The sequence below is a fragment of the Tachysurus fulvidraco genome, chromosome 3 (assembly GCF_022655615.1).
Source record: "Tachysurus fulvidraco isolate hzauxx_2018 chromosome 3, HZAU_PFXX_2.0, whole genome shotgun sequence".
Classification (NCBI taxonomy): Eukaryota; Metazoa; Chordata; class Actinopteri; order Siluriformes; family Bagridae; genus Tachysurus; species Tachysurus fulvidraco.
The window spans coordinates 21,008,923-21,019,964 of NC_062520.1; the positions used below are offsets into that span (position 1 = coordinate 21,008,923).

At 38.7% G+C, this 11,042-nt stretch overlaps 2 protein-coding genes across 3 annotated transcripts; both read left to right on the forward strand.

Annotated features, from left to right (window-relative positions):
- Window positions 1-270: 270 nt before the first annotated feature.
- On the forward strand, window positions 271-4,230 carry dap3 (death associated protein 3). Its single transcript, XM_027148841.2, has 13 exons — window positions 271-430; window positions 864-905; window positions 1,143-1,265; window positions 1,375-1,476; window positions 1,552-1,660; window positions 1,806-1,898; window positions 2,028-2,158; window positions 2,685-2,765; window positions 3,074-3,241; window positions 3,356-3,415; window positions 3,535-3,624; window positions 3,822-3,939; window positions 4,024-4,230. The coding sequence occupies exons 1-13, from the start codon at window positions 428-430 to the stop codon at window positions 4,107-4,109; spliced, it is 1,206 nt and encodes a 401-aa protein (XP_027004642.1). The 5' UTR covers window positions 271-427; the 3' UTR covers window positions 4,110-4,230.
- A 1,098-nt stretch (window positions 4,231-5,328) lies between these two features.
- Window positions 5,329-10,885, forward strand: gba (glucosidase, beta, acid). Of its 2 annotated transcripts, none has more exons than XM_027148966.2 (11): window positions 5,329-5,488; window positions 5,590-5,681; window positions 6,796-6,990; window positions 7,241-7,387; window positions 7,768-7,901; window positions 8,001-8,173; window positions 8,493-8,730; window positions 8,883-9,107; window positions 9,399-9,562; window positions 9,725-9,841; window positions 10,768-10,885. In XM_027148966.2, the coding sequence occupies exons 1-11, from the start codon at window positions 5,472-5,474 to the stop codon at window positions 10,871-10,873; spliced, it is 1,608 nt and encodes a 535-aa protein (XP_027004767.2). In that variant the 5' UTR covers window positions 5,329-5,471; the 3' UTR covers window positions 10,874-10,885. The 2 variants fall into 2 exon arrangements, with proteins under 2 accessions (XP_027004767.2, XP_027004768.2); XM_027148967.2 differs by having other exon boundaries at window positions 6,799-6,990.
- Window positions 10,886-11,042: the final 157 nt, after the last annotated feature.

The window sequence follows — 11,042 nt, forward strand, 5'->3', positions numbered from 1 at the left end:
GCGTATGTTTATTACTACATATCAAATTGCATTAGATCTGCAGATTTACAACAGAGTGAGACAATTTGGAAATTGATTGCTTGGCTTAAGCTTTTCCCTTTATTTTCAAACTTTTAATTGAGACTGAATTTATATTTTAATCTGGACAAAAAGGTAGGACAAAGATGTAAATCACAACCCAGTGAAAAACCTTGCTGAGTGATTATCAAAGACTGGTAGCTAAAACTGGCTCTCAAAAATTACTCTCTTGCCCGGTGATTCGTGACGTCATGGTGACCCTCCTCCACCCGTACAACAAACATGGCGGCGCCCATCAGCGTGTGTATGTGACAGGACGAAGCTATATTTTTCCACTGGTTGTTATCGTTACCAGTTAGACTTTTATGACTTAATATATTTGTGGGTGGTGAGCAGTTATTTACGAAACATGGTAAGCAGCTATTAACGCTATTTAGTTTTAAGTTTTTAATTATTTTTTGTTTGCTAAGCTAACATGATCTGGCTTTAACGCGTTAGCTAGCAGCTGGTTTGGCAGTCAAGGTTAATTTCACATTTTGAACAAAAGACGCTAATTTTCTGTTTTTCCTGTCTTGAATGACAGGAAACAGCGCCGAGAGGACAATCTGTTGTTAACAAGACACATTGCACACAGAGGCAAGGAGACAGTGACTTGTTAGCTATGCGTTTGGTGCTGTAGGAGCAAAAGCAAATAAAAATCATTAAAACTGCCAAATTAATTACATTAATCCGTAAAGTTATATTGGTAATAGGGACTGTTGAGCTGCTTACATCCAGCATTCTTACCCATGACAGACCATTAGTTATTAACATTTTTAATGGATTTTTTTTGTTTTTCCATACAGAACCTGAATCTCCCAAGACTTTGTCACAGATTATGTCTAACTGTAAGTGTAAAGCTTTGACTTACTTTTGATTTTTGTTCAATTTACACTATGCATTGTGCTTGTTCGGAAATGATCACCACCATCATCATCAGATTTGTTGTCATGTGCACAATATGGTGTTAAATATGCAATGAAATTCTGTCTTCATATTTAAAATGTTAGACATGAATATCATTTTCTGCATTGTCTTCTTTCTGTTGTATCTTACTGTATACTGATCTATGGTGTCATCTTTAGGTGTCTCAGACACGTCCACTTCACATTAGTACTAATGGCCAGCAGCTGGATAAGACTGCAGTGGCTGAAGGTTCTGATGTGTCGCATCATTTCTCCATTTTCAGGACTTCAGAGAGTGATCCGGTTTGTACAAACAGCCAAAAAGCACCAGTTGTGCTCTACCACAGACTTTAATTTCCTAAATATATGACATGCTCTTTACGCCTTGTTATCCCTCTGATCTACTCCACAGGCATGCCATACAGTGCATCATGCCGGACAATACTACACTCTTCCTCCCGCTCATGTGCGCACACTGTATCCTCACGGATTACCCTCACGCTTTCAGATGCAGGTAACCAGCTTACTTGTGAATCCTTGTGTACAGACAAAGTTGATTGGATGGTGATTTTTACTGTTCTGTTTGCAGATGAAGACATTTAATGAAGCTTGTATTATGGTGAGACAGCCAACAGTGGAGCTCATCTCTTATTTGAAAAGAGCTGACTATAGCAAACCCGCTGTGCGCTTTCTCCTCTGTATCCTCTCATATGCACCATCTCTAAGCAGAATATATGTAGTGATATAGAATATAGTGTATATTGTTCTGTATAAGCTTCTGTTGTGCATGTGTGTGTTTATATATCTTCTGTATGTTGAGTGAGTTCCTTGATGGTGTATTAGATGGAGAGACTGGCTGTGGGAAGACAATGTCTCTGTGCCACACGCTGCATTTCTGCTCCACCCAAGGCTGGTTGGTTCTGCACATACCTGATGGTAAGAAACTCATGCAATCAGTCGTCATCTGACATAAAAAGACAAACAGTGTTCTTTTATCGATGCTCATATGTCAAACACAGCATGTGTATTTTAAATTTCTTTCCTTTTTCTCTTTTCTCTTTACAGCTCATTTGTGGGTTAAAAACTGCAGTGAGCTACTTCCCTCATCGTCTCGCCCTGGTCGCTTTGATCAGCCAATCCAGGCCTCCCAGTGGCTGAAGAATTTTAAAATCACTAATGAGCATTTTCTGTCTAAGGTAATTAATAACTAGGTTATTAAGGGAAGTTTTTGAATATAATTACTTAGCATTCAAACTGACATTCACATCAATTATAATGTTAGTAAACAAGCTAAAATAAACAGTCTTTATCTAATCAACATTTTCACACTCTTCTCTCTTTCTCTCTCTCTCTCTCTCTCTCTCTCTCTCTCTCTCTCTCTCTCTCTGTGTGTGTGTGTGTGTGTGACACTATGGCACATAAACAATTATTTAATTACAAATTTTCCTTGCTAAATGACATAAATCTGTCTATCACTCTTCGGTTATGTAGAACCTTCACGCTTCGAGTCCCAGTGCATGAGCTGTTATTAAAGTTACAATAATGTATTTTGATGAGTGTTACAGTTAACCTCTCGCTTATGTTACAGCTAAAACTACTGACTGGTCTGTGCTGTTATGCAAAAATAATTCACACCTTCTGACCAATGAGCTTTGAGAATTCTGAGATGTGTGCTATGGTATACATGCATTTAAGTAACTCATCCTTAATTGCTGTGAGCAGATAAAGACGACAAAGCGGTACATGTGGACAAAAAGAGAGAGCACAGAGGAAGGACGGCCTTTAGCTGAACTGGTTAATCAGGTCAGTTTTTGTTTGTTTGTTTCATTACTTATCATTTCTCCCATTCTTCATACTAAACTGAACTTTAAGTATTCATCTACTTTTAAAATGAATGCATAGGAAACTAATTTTGTTCTACTAGGGTGAGTTAATTAATGTAGGAGCTATTAATGTAATCTCTGACAGAAAATAAAGATAAATTTAAAAAAAAACATAAATCTTAAAATTTAGATTCTTTAGTCTCCTGATGCCTTCTCCATTTTCAAGCTGAATACACAATTCTGTAGATGCTGCATCCCACTTTGTGCTTCCATCTGATTGATTTTCAGGGTGTGACTCGTGTGAAGAGCAGCAGTGATGTGGTGGGTGCGTTACTGCGTGAGCTGAGGCTGCAGGTCGGAAGCAATACAGATGGAGCTTTTAGACTGGCTGTGGCTGTAGATGGAGTCAATGCTCTTTGGGGCAGGACGACTCTGAAGAAGGAGGACAAGAGCGAGGTACTGCTCTTTCCCTACTCCTGCCTCCTCATATGCCGCCTTCTTTCAAATTACAACACCAAATAAGCCCTTGAATATCTAACAGTGATTCTCACCATCGCATCTCTGTCTCAGGTGTCTACAGAAGAGCTAACACTTATTCACAACCTGAGGAAAATGCTGAAGAACGACTGGGTAAATGTTATCTACTATACCACTCTTCACTATAATGATTATACTGTAAAAAGCAGTATTACTTATAAAATTGTTGGCTCTGTTTCTTCACTCAGTTTATTTCTTTCCATCTTTCCTAGAATGGAGGAGCCATTCTCACAACGCTATCTCAAACAGGGTCTCTATACACGCCTCAATCTTCTTACCTTCCAACAGAGCTACTGGGAGAGGTGTGTGTAAAACGACCATCCTTGTTTAATAATTGATAATCAGTAATTTAAGAGGATCCAAGAATACTTTCATGCTTTTGCACTGTCTGCTGTTATTGTATGGTCACTCTGGCTATGTCTGCCGATTACAAATAGTATAAATTGTAACATGAGATACTATTTATGGCAAATGAACAATATTTTACCTTTTCTTTCAGGTGGGATTTGATGAGATGGACCCATTTGTGCCAGTCCCAGTTTCAGCCTATAATGATCAGGAGTTTGAGAGCTGTTATCTTTACTACATGGACCGTAACTGGCTACAGCATCCACACAGTAAGTAGCTGTTGTGTAGCAAACACGTAATCGTGTAATAACTGAACAGCCATTAAAGTAAACCATTGCTGTCTTTTTTTGCAGGTCGAACAGAAGAGGGAAAGAAGGAGCTCATTTTTCTCAGCAACAGAAATCCGTCCATCTTGGAAAGACTGTGTGCCTTCCTGTAATAAATGTTCCCTCCCTTTCACACCCTCACTCCTGGCCTCTGTCTGTGTAAAATGATCCATGATACAGTTCACATATGCCACTGATGTCTTTAATAATAAAAAGCCTATGAGGAAAAATGGACCTGTAACATTAATCTCCTCCTTTTCACACTCAAGCATAAAGCAAGCAACGTTTAACACTATGCAGTGTTAAAATTCAAGGATTAGGCTTTATGTTATTCGAGATAAGAATATTTAAGTCATGGTCTTACAAAAATTGTAAATATCTTTATATATCAATATTAGATTTTTAAAAGAAAACATCAAAAACTGGTTTCTACTTTGGATAATTAGGAATGTACGTGCCAAGATCAGTTCTCAAAGGGGTCTGTGTATTCTTTAAAAAATATTTCAGTGTTGGAAATCACAACCCATTATTATCTAAGTATGTCTATAACTGAGGTTTTATAGTGGTCAGGTCATTTGAATTTAATGGGCTTAATCCAAACCTCAATGACTCAAAAACAAGAAGGATTATAATTAATGTCATCCTGTGCTTAATGTGTCTTGTTGATTCAGGGGAAAATATATATATATATATATATATTGACCCATTTGTGTGTGTGTGTATATAAAGAAAAGAAAACCTCTATAGTGAATAGCCTAAATATTATTGCAAACATTTAAATGAGTAGGCTAACTAGAATGAAAGGATTATAATCAATAAAAGATAAATCTGTTTTAATGGGTCTTTGAAATTATTTTACAGTTAGATGGGAAAAGTGAAAGATTTTTTTTTATTTACACTATTGTGTAAAAGAAAAAATAAGTGCAGTAATGAAAAAAAAAGTTAATGAGTAACTTGCATCATAATGATGTTGCTTACCCTTTTTTTAAGCTCATGCTCAGTTGTTCTATGAAGTGCAAAGCCTGACATGATGTTAGAGCCCATTTCAGCTTTTCCTAACCCTTTATTTGTTTAGTCCTTCATACTGAAAGGCAGAAAGGATAAAAACTAGGGCACTATAATTCACATGCAGAGACACCTCTCATTTGTCACTACCCTCATTAGACACATGCTTCACAGGACACGAAACAGGATTTTAACTTTATCCTCCAGACACATTTTGATAACATACAGAAATTTCTCAACCCATTCAGTGCACCCTCGTTTTAAAAGGCAGTGAACTGATTAAAATGTTTTGTAGGTTGACGTGTGCGACATCTAGAGGACGACAATAATAAAGCACCATCTGTCACGTGACCGTCGTGTGACTGCCGACAGCCGAGTAATCAGGAAGTACAACTTTTATTTACAAAATGTTGCTGGTGATTGCACGTTAGACATAAGACTTTTCTGGAAAACTAATGTAGCAATAAATAATGATGACTTTTTACGGGTAAATGCAGAGGAATTCTGGTCACTGTGTTATGTTTTATCTGATACTAATAATAATATATAGAAATAATATAGTAATATAATTGGTGTTTTCTTATTCAGACAGGTGACCCACAGTTACAGAGACAGCATGAAGGGAACAGGGCTGTTTATTCTGATGGTCCTTCTAACAGGAACAATCACACACATCAGAGGTTTGGACATTCATTATAGTTTTGAAGACAGGCAGGAGTGATATCTCCATGAACCCCCCCCCCCATTTCCATTTACTAGTGTGTGTGTGTGTGTGTGTGTGTGTGTGTGTGTGTGTGTGTGTGTGAGTGAGTGAGTGAGTGAGTGAGTGAGTGAGTGAGTGAGTGTGTGTGTGTGTGTGAGAGAGAGAGAGAGTGTGAGTGTGTGTGTGTGTGAGAGAGAGAGAGAGAGAGAGAGAGAGAGAGAGAGAGAGTGAGTGAGTGAGTGAGTGAGTGAGTGAGTGAGTGAGTGTGTGTGTGTGTGTGTGTGTGTGTGTGTGTGTGTGTGTGTGTGTGTGTGTGTGTGTGTGTGTGTGTTTTTGTTGCCTTTTTGGACTATAGTGCCATGATTGTCCAGAGACAAGCTGTTTCATGTTGAGGTTTTGTTCAAACCGATCATCGAAAATACCCTCTGGGCATCAGCATTAGGATGCGGAAGCACTAAAACCAAGGCTGTGATCTTTGTTAGCCTCACAAATTTGTTCAATCCAGTCACCTTTGAAAAAAGGAACCAGGGGCCTCTATTACTCAGATGTTTTCTTGCACCATCTCAGGGCCCCCAGTTTGAGAACCAGTTAGAGACAGTGATGCGGACTGATACATTTTGGGCGCTGCGGCATATTAAATATATGATAAATAGTCAAAAAGTTTTTCTGTGTGACAAATACAATCTGTGGCGTGACAAAAGACCCAAATGAGTGACTGTCACTCTCAGTGCATGACACTTGACGGCCCTGAATTTATTATTATTGTTTATTCGTTCAATTAATTTATCTTAATTGAATTGCTTTGAGATTGACGTTGGGGACATTTGGCTGGTCCCCACAAGGAAAACAAGAAGAACAACCTTCTAGTTTTTAAATTAGAATCAGAAAGAGCTTTATTGCCAGGTATGTTTTTACATACTGAATGAGGAATTTGTTTTAGTGACAAAAGCTCCACAGTTAACAGAATGATATATATAATATAGACTAAATCAATAATATTACCAAAGCTACAATATTTCCTTTTGAGTTTAAAGTTGTAAAGTGTGTGTGTGTGTATGTGTGTGTGTGTGTGTGTTCTGAATTTGTCACAGCAGGCAGTGATGAGTGCAAGGCAAGGTCCTTTGGCCAGAGCTCAGTAGTGTGTGAGTGTAATGCTACATACTGCGACTCGGTTGGTCGTGTCAACTTGCCTGCTGTGGGCCACTTCCTGTCATTCCTGAGCAGCAGGGCGGGTAGAAGACTTCAGAGAGAACAGGGTCAAGTGCAGAAGAACAGCACTGGAGCAGGTATAGGAATATGCAGCTATTAGTAAGCAGTGGTTCATCCTCTTTTCAGCATCCTAATGTTAAGTGACCAAAAAAACTATTTTTTTAGATTAGTTATTAAGTAATAATACATACTATAATTGTGCTGAAGAAAGATTCTGGACTGTAGCATTATACATTTATTAGGGCATCATTAGACTTGCTAAGAATAACTATAGCCACTATTCCCAGCACTGACCCAGATTTCCTTTTGCCTGCTTGTCTCTCTCAGCTCTCAGGATCACCCTGGTCCCCACAGAAAAGTACCAGCATGTTAAGGGCTTTGGAGGAGCCATGACAGATGCGGCTGCCATGAACATTCTCTCTCTGACGACTAGAGCCCAGGACCAGCTGCTCAGACAGTATTTTTCCCCAGAGGGTAAGAGAGAGTGCTCGTGTGTGTGTGTGTGTGTGTGTGTGTGTGTGTGAGTGTGTGTGTGTGTGTGTGTGAGAGAGAGAGAGAGAGAGAGAGAGAGATTAAGATTGTGGAGGGAAGAAACTAAAGATAAACATATTTAAATATTAAATTAATATATAAAATAATATAAATATAAACATATTACTACTAATCTTTCTTTGTAAGCACTTATTTTGAGTACAAAAACCTCAGTGTTTTAAAAATAAGATTAAAAGATGAAACTAATGAATTAATTTAATTTTTCATAGAGACAAGCAGCAGCATGATGATTTATTTTTCATTTTCATTAAGTGAAGTAAGCCACATGGAACTATCACTGCCTGCCTTTCTTATGTTTATAGGTATAGAGTACACCTTGGTCCGAGTACCGATGGCCAGTTGTGATTTTTCAACTCGTCTGTATACATATGCCGACTTGCCCGAAGACTACAGCTTACTTAACTTTAGCCTGGCCGAAGAAGACACACACATGAAGGTATATAGGCACAAATGATCACAGATTTGCAAATGCATATCTACTCGTGTTAACATTGTGCTTCTTTATTATATAGTAATAATATTTAGTCCTTTACAGATTCCTCTGCTGCAGAGGGCACAAGCCCTGTCTGCTCGGCCGCTGTCACTGTTTGCTTCTGCCTGGAGCTCCCCGGCGTGGTTGAAGACTAACGGTGCGCTCATAGGGAAGGGCTCACTTAAAGGAAGGCCTGGGGGCAAAGAGTATAAAACCTGGGCTCAATACTATATCAGGTGCATATTAATACATTTACAAAGACAAAATTATTATTACCATCCACTTTTTTAGTATTCATGTACAGTAGTAGAGTGGAGAATATTCTGGACCCACTGCAATATCTAATGACCTTGAGGCTGCAGAATACTCCGTATGCACCGTGGTGTTGGAATATGGCACATGACCTAAATAGTGGTTTGGGACACATTAAGTACACTGACTAAATTTTAGTAGTGGTAATAATAACAGCATAATTATAATGAGAACAACTGACACAAATAATAAGTACCATCTCTTCTTTGTTCTTTATCTTTATATATGATATTCCTCTCTCAGGTTTCTGGAAGAGTATGAGAAGCACAATCTCTCATTCTGGGGGTTGACCACAGGAAACGAACCCACTGCAGGTGAAATGACCAATTACAGCTTCCAGGCTTTGGGTTTCACTCCTGAGCTCCAGCGTGATTGGATTGCTATGGACCTCGGTCCTGCTCTTCATTCATCCCCATATGCCAAAACCCGCCTTATGATCCTGGATGACAACAGATTGCTGCTTCCTCACTGGGCCAATGTGGTAAGGAAAAAAAGAAGGTTAGGATATCACACATTTTAGATTAGCAGAGACTCCTGAGAGTGTTAGGAGTTAATGGGCATGGCACACATTGTAACATGTAGGAGGATCACAGGAATAAAATGCCAGCTTTCAGTGATTCTGTCCTGCTGTAGGTTCTGCGTGATATTCACGCTGCTCGATATGTCCATGGCATCGGCGTTCACTGGTACTTTGATCGCCTCTTTCCTGCCAAAATCACCCTTACGGCCACACATGACCTCTACCCAGAGTACTTCATTTTGGGCACAGAGGCATGTCCTGGTTGGAGCGAACTGGACCGTGGTGTGCGGTTGGGCAGCTGGGAACGAGCTGAAGACTACGCACATGACATTATAGAGGTACGTTTATAATCCCTAAACTCCAGGAGGCAGTGTATTGAACTGGATTTGCTGTCTAGCTTTCTAGCTCTACATTTATATCTTCTTCTGTTGTCTAATTTGAAATTTTTACTAATACCCTGAGGTAGTATTCTATACATTCTTGTAGTGTAATGATTGAATTATAGAATTATTGAAACAGATTAAAATAAAATGAATCCATATTCATTTTCGCACAGAGACACCATAAACTTTGACGTGAACTGTAATTCAGCAGTGGTTATTTTTTTCCCCTTTCACCCTCGCCTACAGGACCTGAATAACTATGTAACCGGATGGACAGACTGGAACTTAGCACTAGATATAACTGGTGGACCAAACTGGGTCAAGAATTTTGTGGACAGTCCCATTATCGTGGACCAGAGTAAAGATGTCTTCTACAAGCAGCCTACTTTCTACAGCATGGCACACTTCAGGTGAGTGTGCTTTAGATGGTCACATGAATGTTGTAAAAGCTGTGTAAAGATCAGATGATTTTGATTTTATGAGCATCAGTGTTCATAGTCCTAGTTGTAACCACCTTGGCCTGTTTAAACTTTTGCTTTCAAATTTTTGTGACTTTATTTGAACACTTACAGTAAGTTCCTGTGGGAGGGGTCTCAGAGAATAGGTGTGTCAGTTTCTGAACACACCTCACTGGAATGTTCTGCCTTCATCAGACCTGATGGTTCAGCAGTGCTGATCGTGTTAAACAGGTGAGAGAGACAAACGAATGAAGATGTGAAGATTTTTGCCTCTAAATCCAAGCAGTAGTCTAGGATTTATATGATCATTGTGACTTACACATTTTGCATTGTGCATATTTTAAATAACATGAAATGTGTAACTTTGGCATTAAGTATTTTCATTATTCCTGTGTGTTAGTAGCTGGTTCTTGTCTTACACTCTGATGCTATTGGGAGACTTTGCAAGCACAGTTGCAATGACATATAAAAGAAGAATGAATTTTAAACACACGGGGTGATAGTTAGTTTTCGACTGTTAGCTCTTGTAAGCAAATAAACCTTTTCTCACTTGCCAGAGTATACATGAAGAATTTAAAGGGCTGGACAGCTTACAGGACTAAAGCACTGCCACATTGCTCTTTTAAATGAAATAAGGTGGTCTAATTCCCACTGGCACTACTGTCCACAGGTGGATAAACAGCATCCTCAGTAATGCAAACAGAGAACATGCTGATGAGACTTTTAACCCACAGTAGTTAATTATGAATAATGAGAAACATTAATGGGTCATTTGGGGTTGAGTTTTTTTTTTAACCCTTAAGACCTATTCACATATTTGAAATATAAATCATATGGAAATGTAATCATGATGCATCACATGCTTGGTGATCCTTATAATGCTGTGTGTGTAACTGTAAATAGGAGATGGATTGAATGAGGAATAAACTTTCCCTTTTTTCATATTAGAAAATGTTTAGGTATTATAAAAACAAGTCCTTTTTAAAGTCCATATCTTGGTCACTTACTCTGGTCTAAATTATCTGGATATAATCCCTGTAGGATAAATGTCTTTAGCAGAAATAGGGCAGGAGGCAAATATATAATTAATTTGTATATTAAAGACTATTTCTCTGTGTGGTCTGTTAATTAACATTTAAAAATGTGTGAACCTGCAGGTCTGATGCTGAGGTGCGGTTTGAAGTCTGGGACCAGAGCCTAGGCTTTCTGTCTGCAAGTGCTCCTCCTCACTCCATCCTCACACTAGTGTGGGCTACATCCTAATTAAAATCAATTTAAAAATACGGCTTCAATTACAATTTACTTACTTCCCTAGACACACTCATGCAAATGTAATCAGTCAGGAATCAGGTCCACTATCAGTCGACTAAGCGACATGAAGCTGTGCTAAGAAATTTTGAACAGATTTTCACAGGGAAATCAAGGCATGATG

Bases quoted from the DNA above. Each gene is read 5' to 3' on its own strand.
- dap3 (XM_027148841.2), top strand. The intron at 1,477-1,551 runs GTAACCAGCTTA...TTCTGTTTGCAG, and splicing joins CCTCACGCTTTCAGATGCAG to ATGAAGACATTTAATGAAGC. The intron at 2,159-2,684 runs GTAATTAATAAC...TGCTGTGAGCAG, and splicing joins ATGAGCATTTTCTGTCTAAG to ATAAAGACGACAAAGCGGTA.
- gba (XM_027148966.2), top strand. The intron at 5,682-6,795 runs GTTTGGACATTC...AATTTGTCACAG, and splicing joins AACAATCACACACATCAGAG to CAGGCAGTGATGAGTGCAAG. The intron at 8,174-8,492 runs GTGCATATTAAT...TTCCTCTCTCAG, and splicing joins TGGGCTCAATACTATATCAG to GTTTCTGGAAGAGTATGAGA.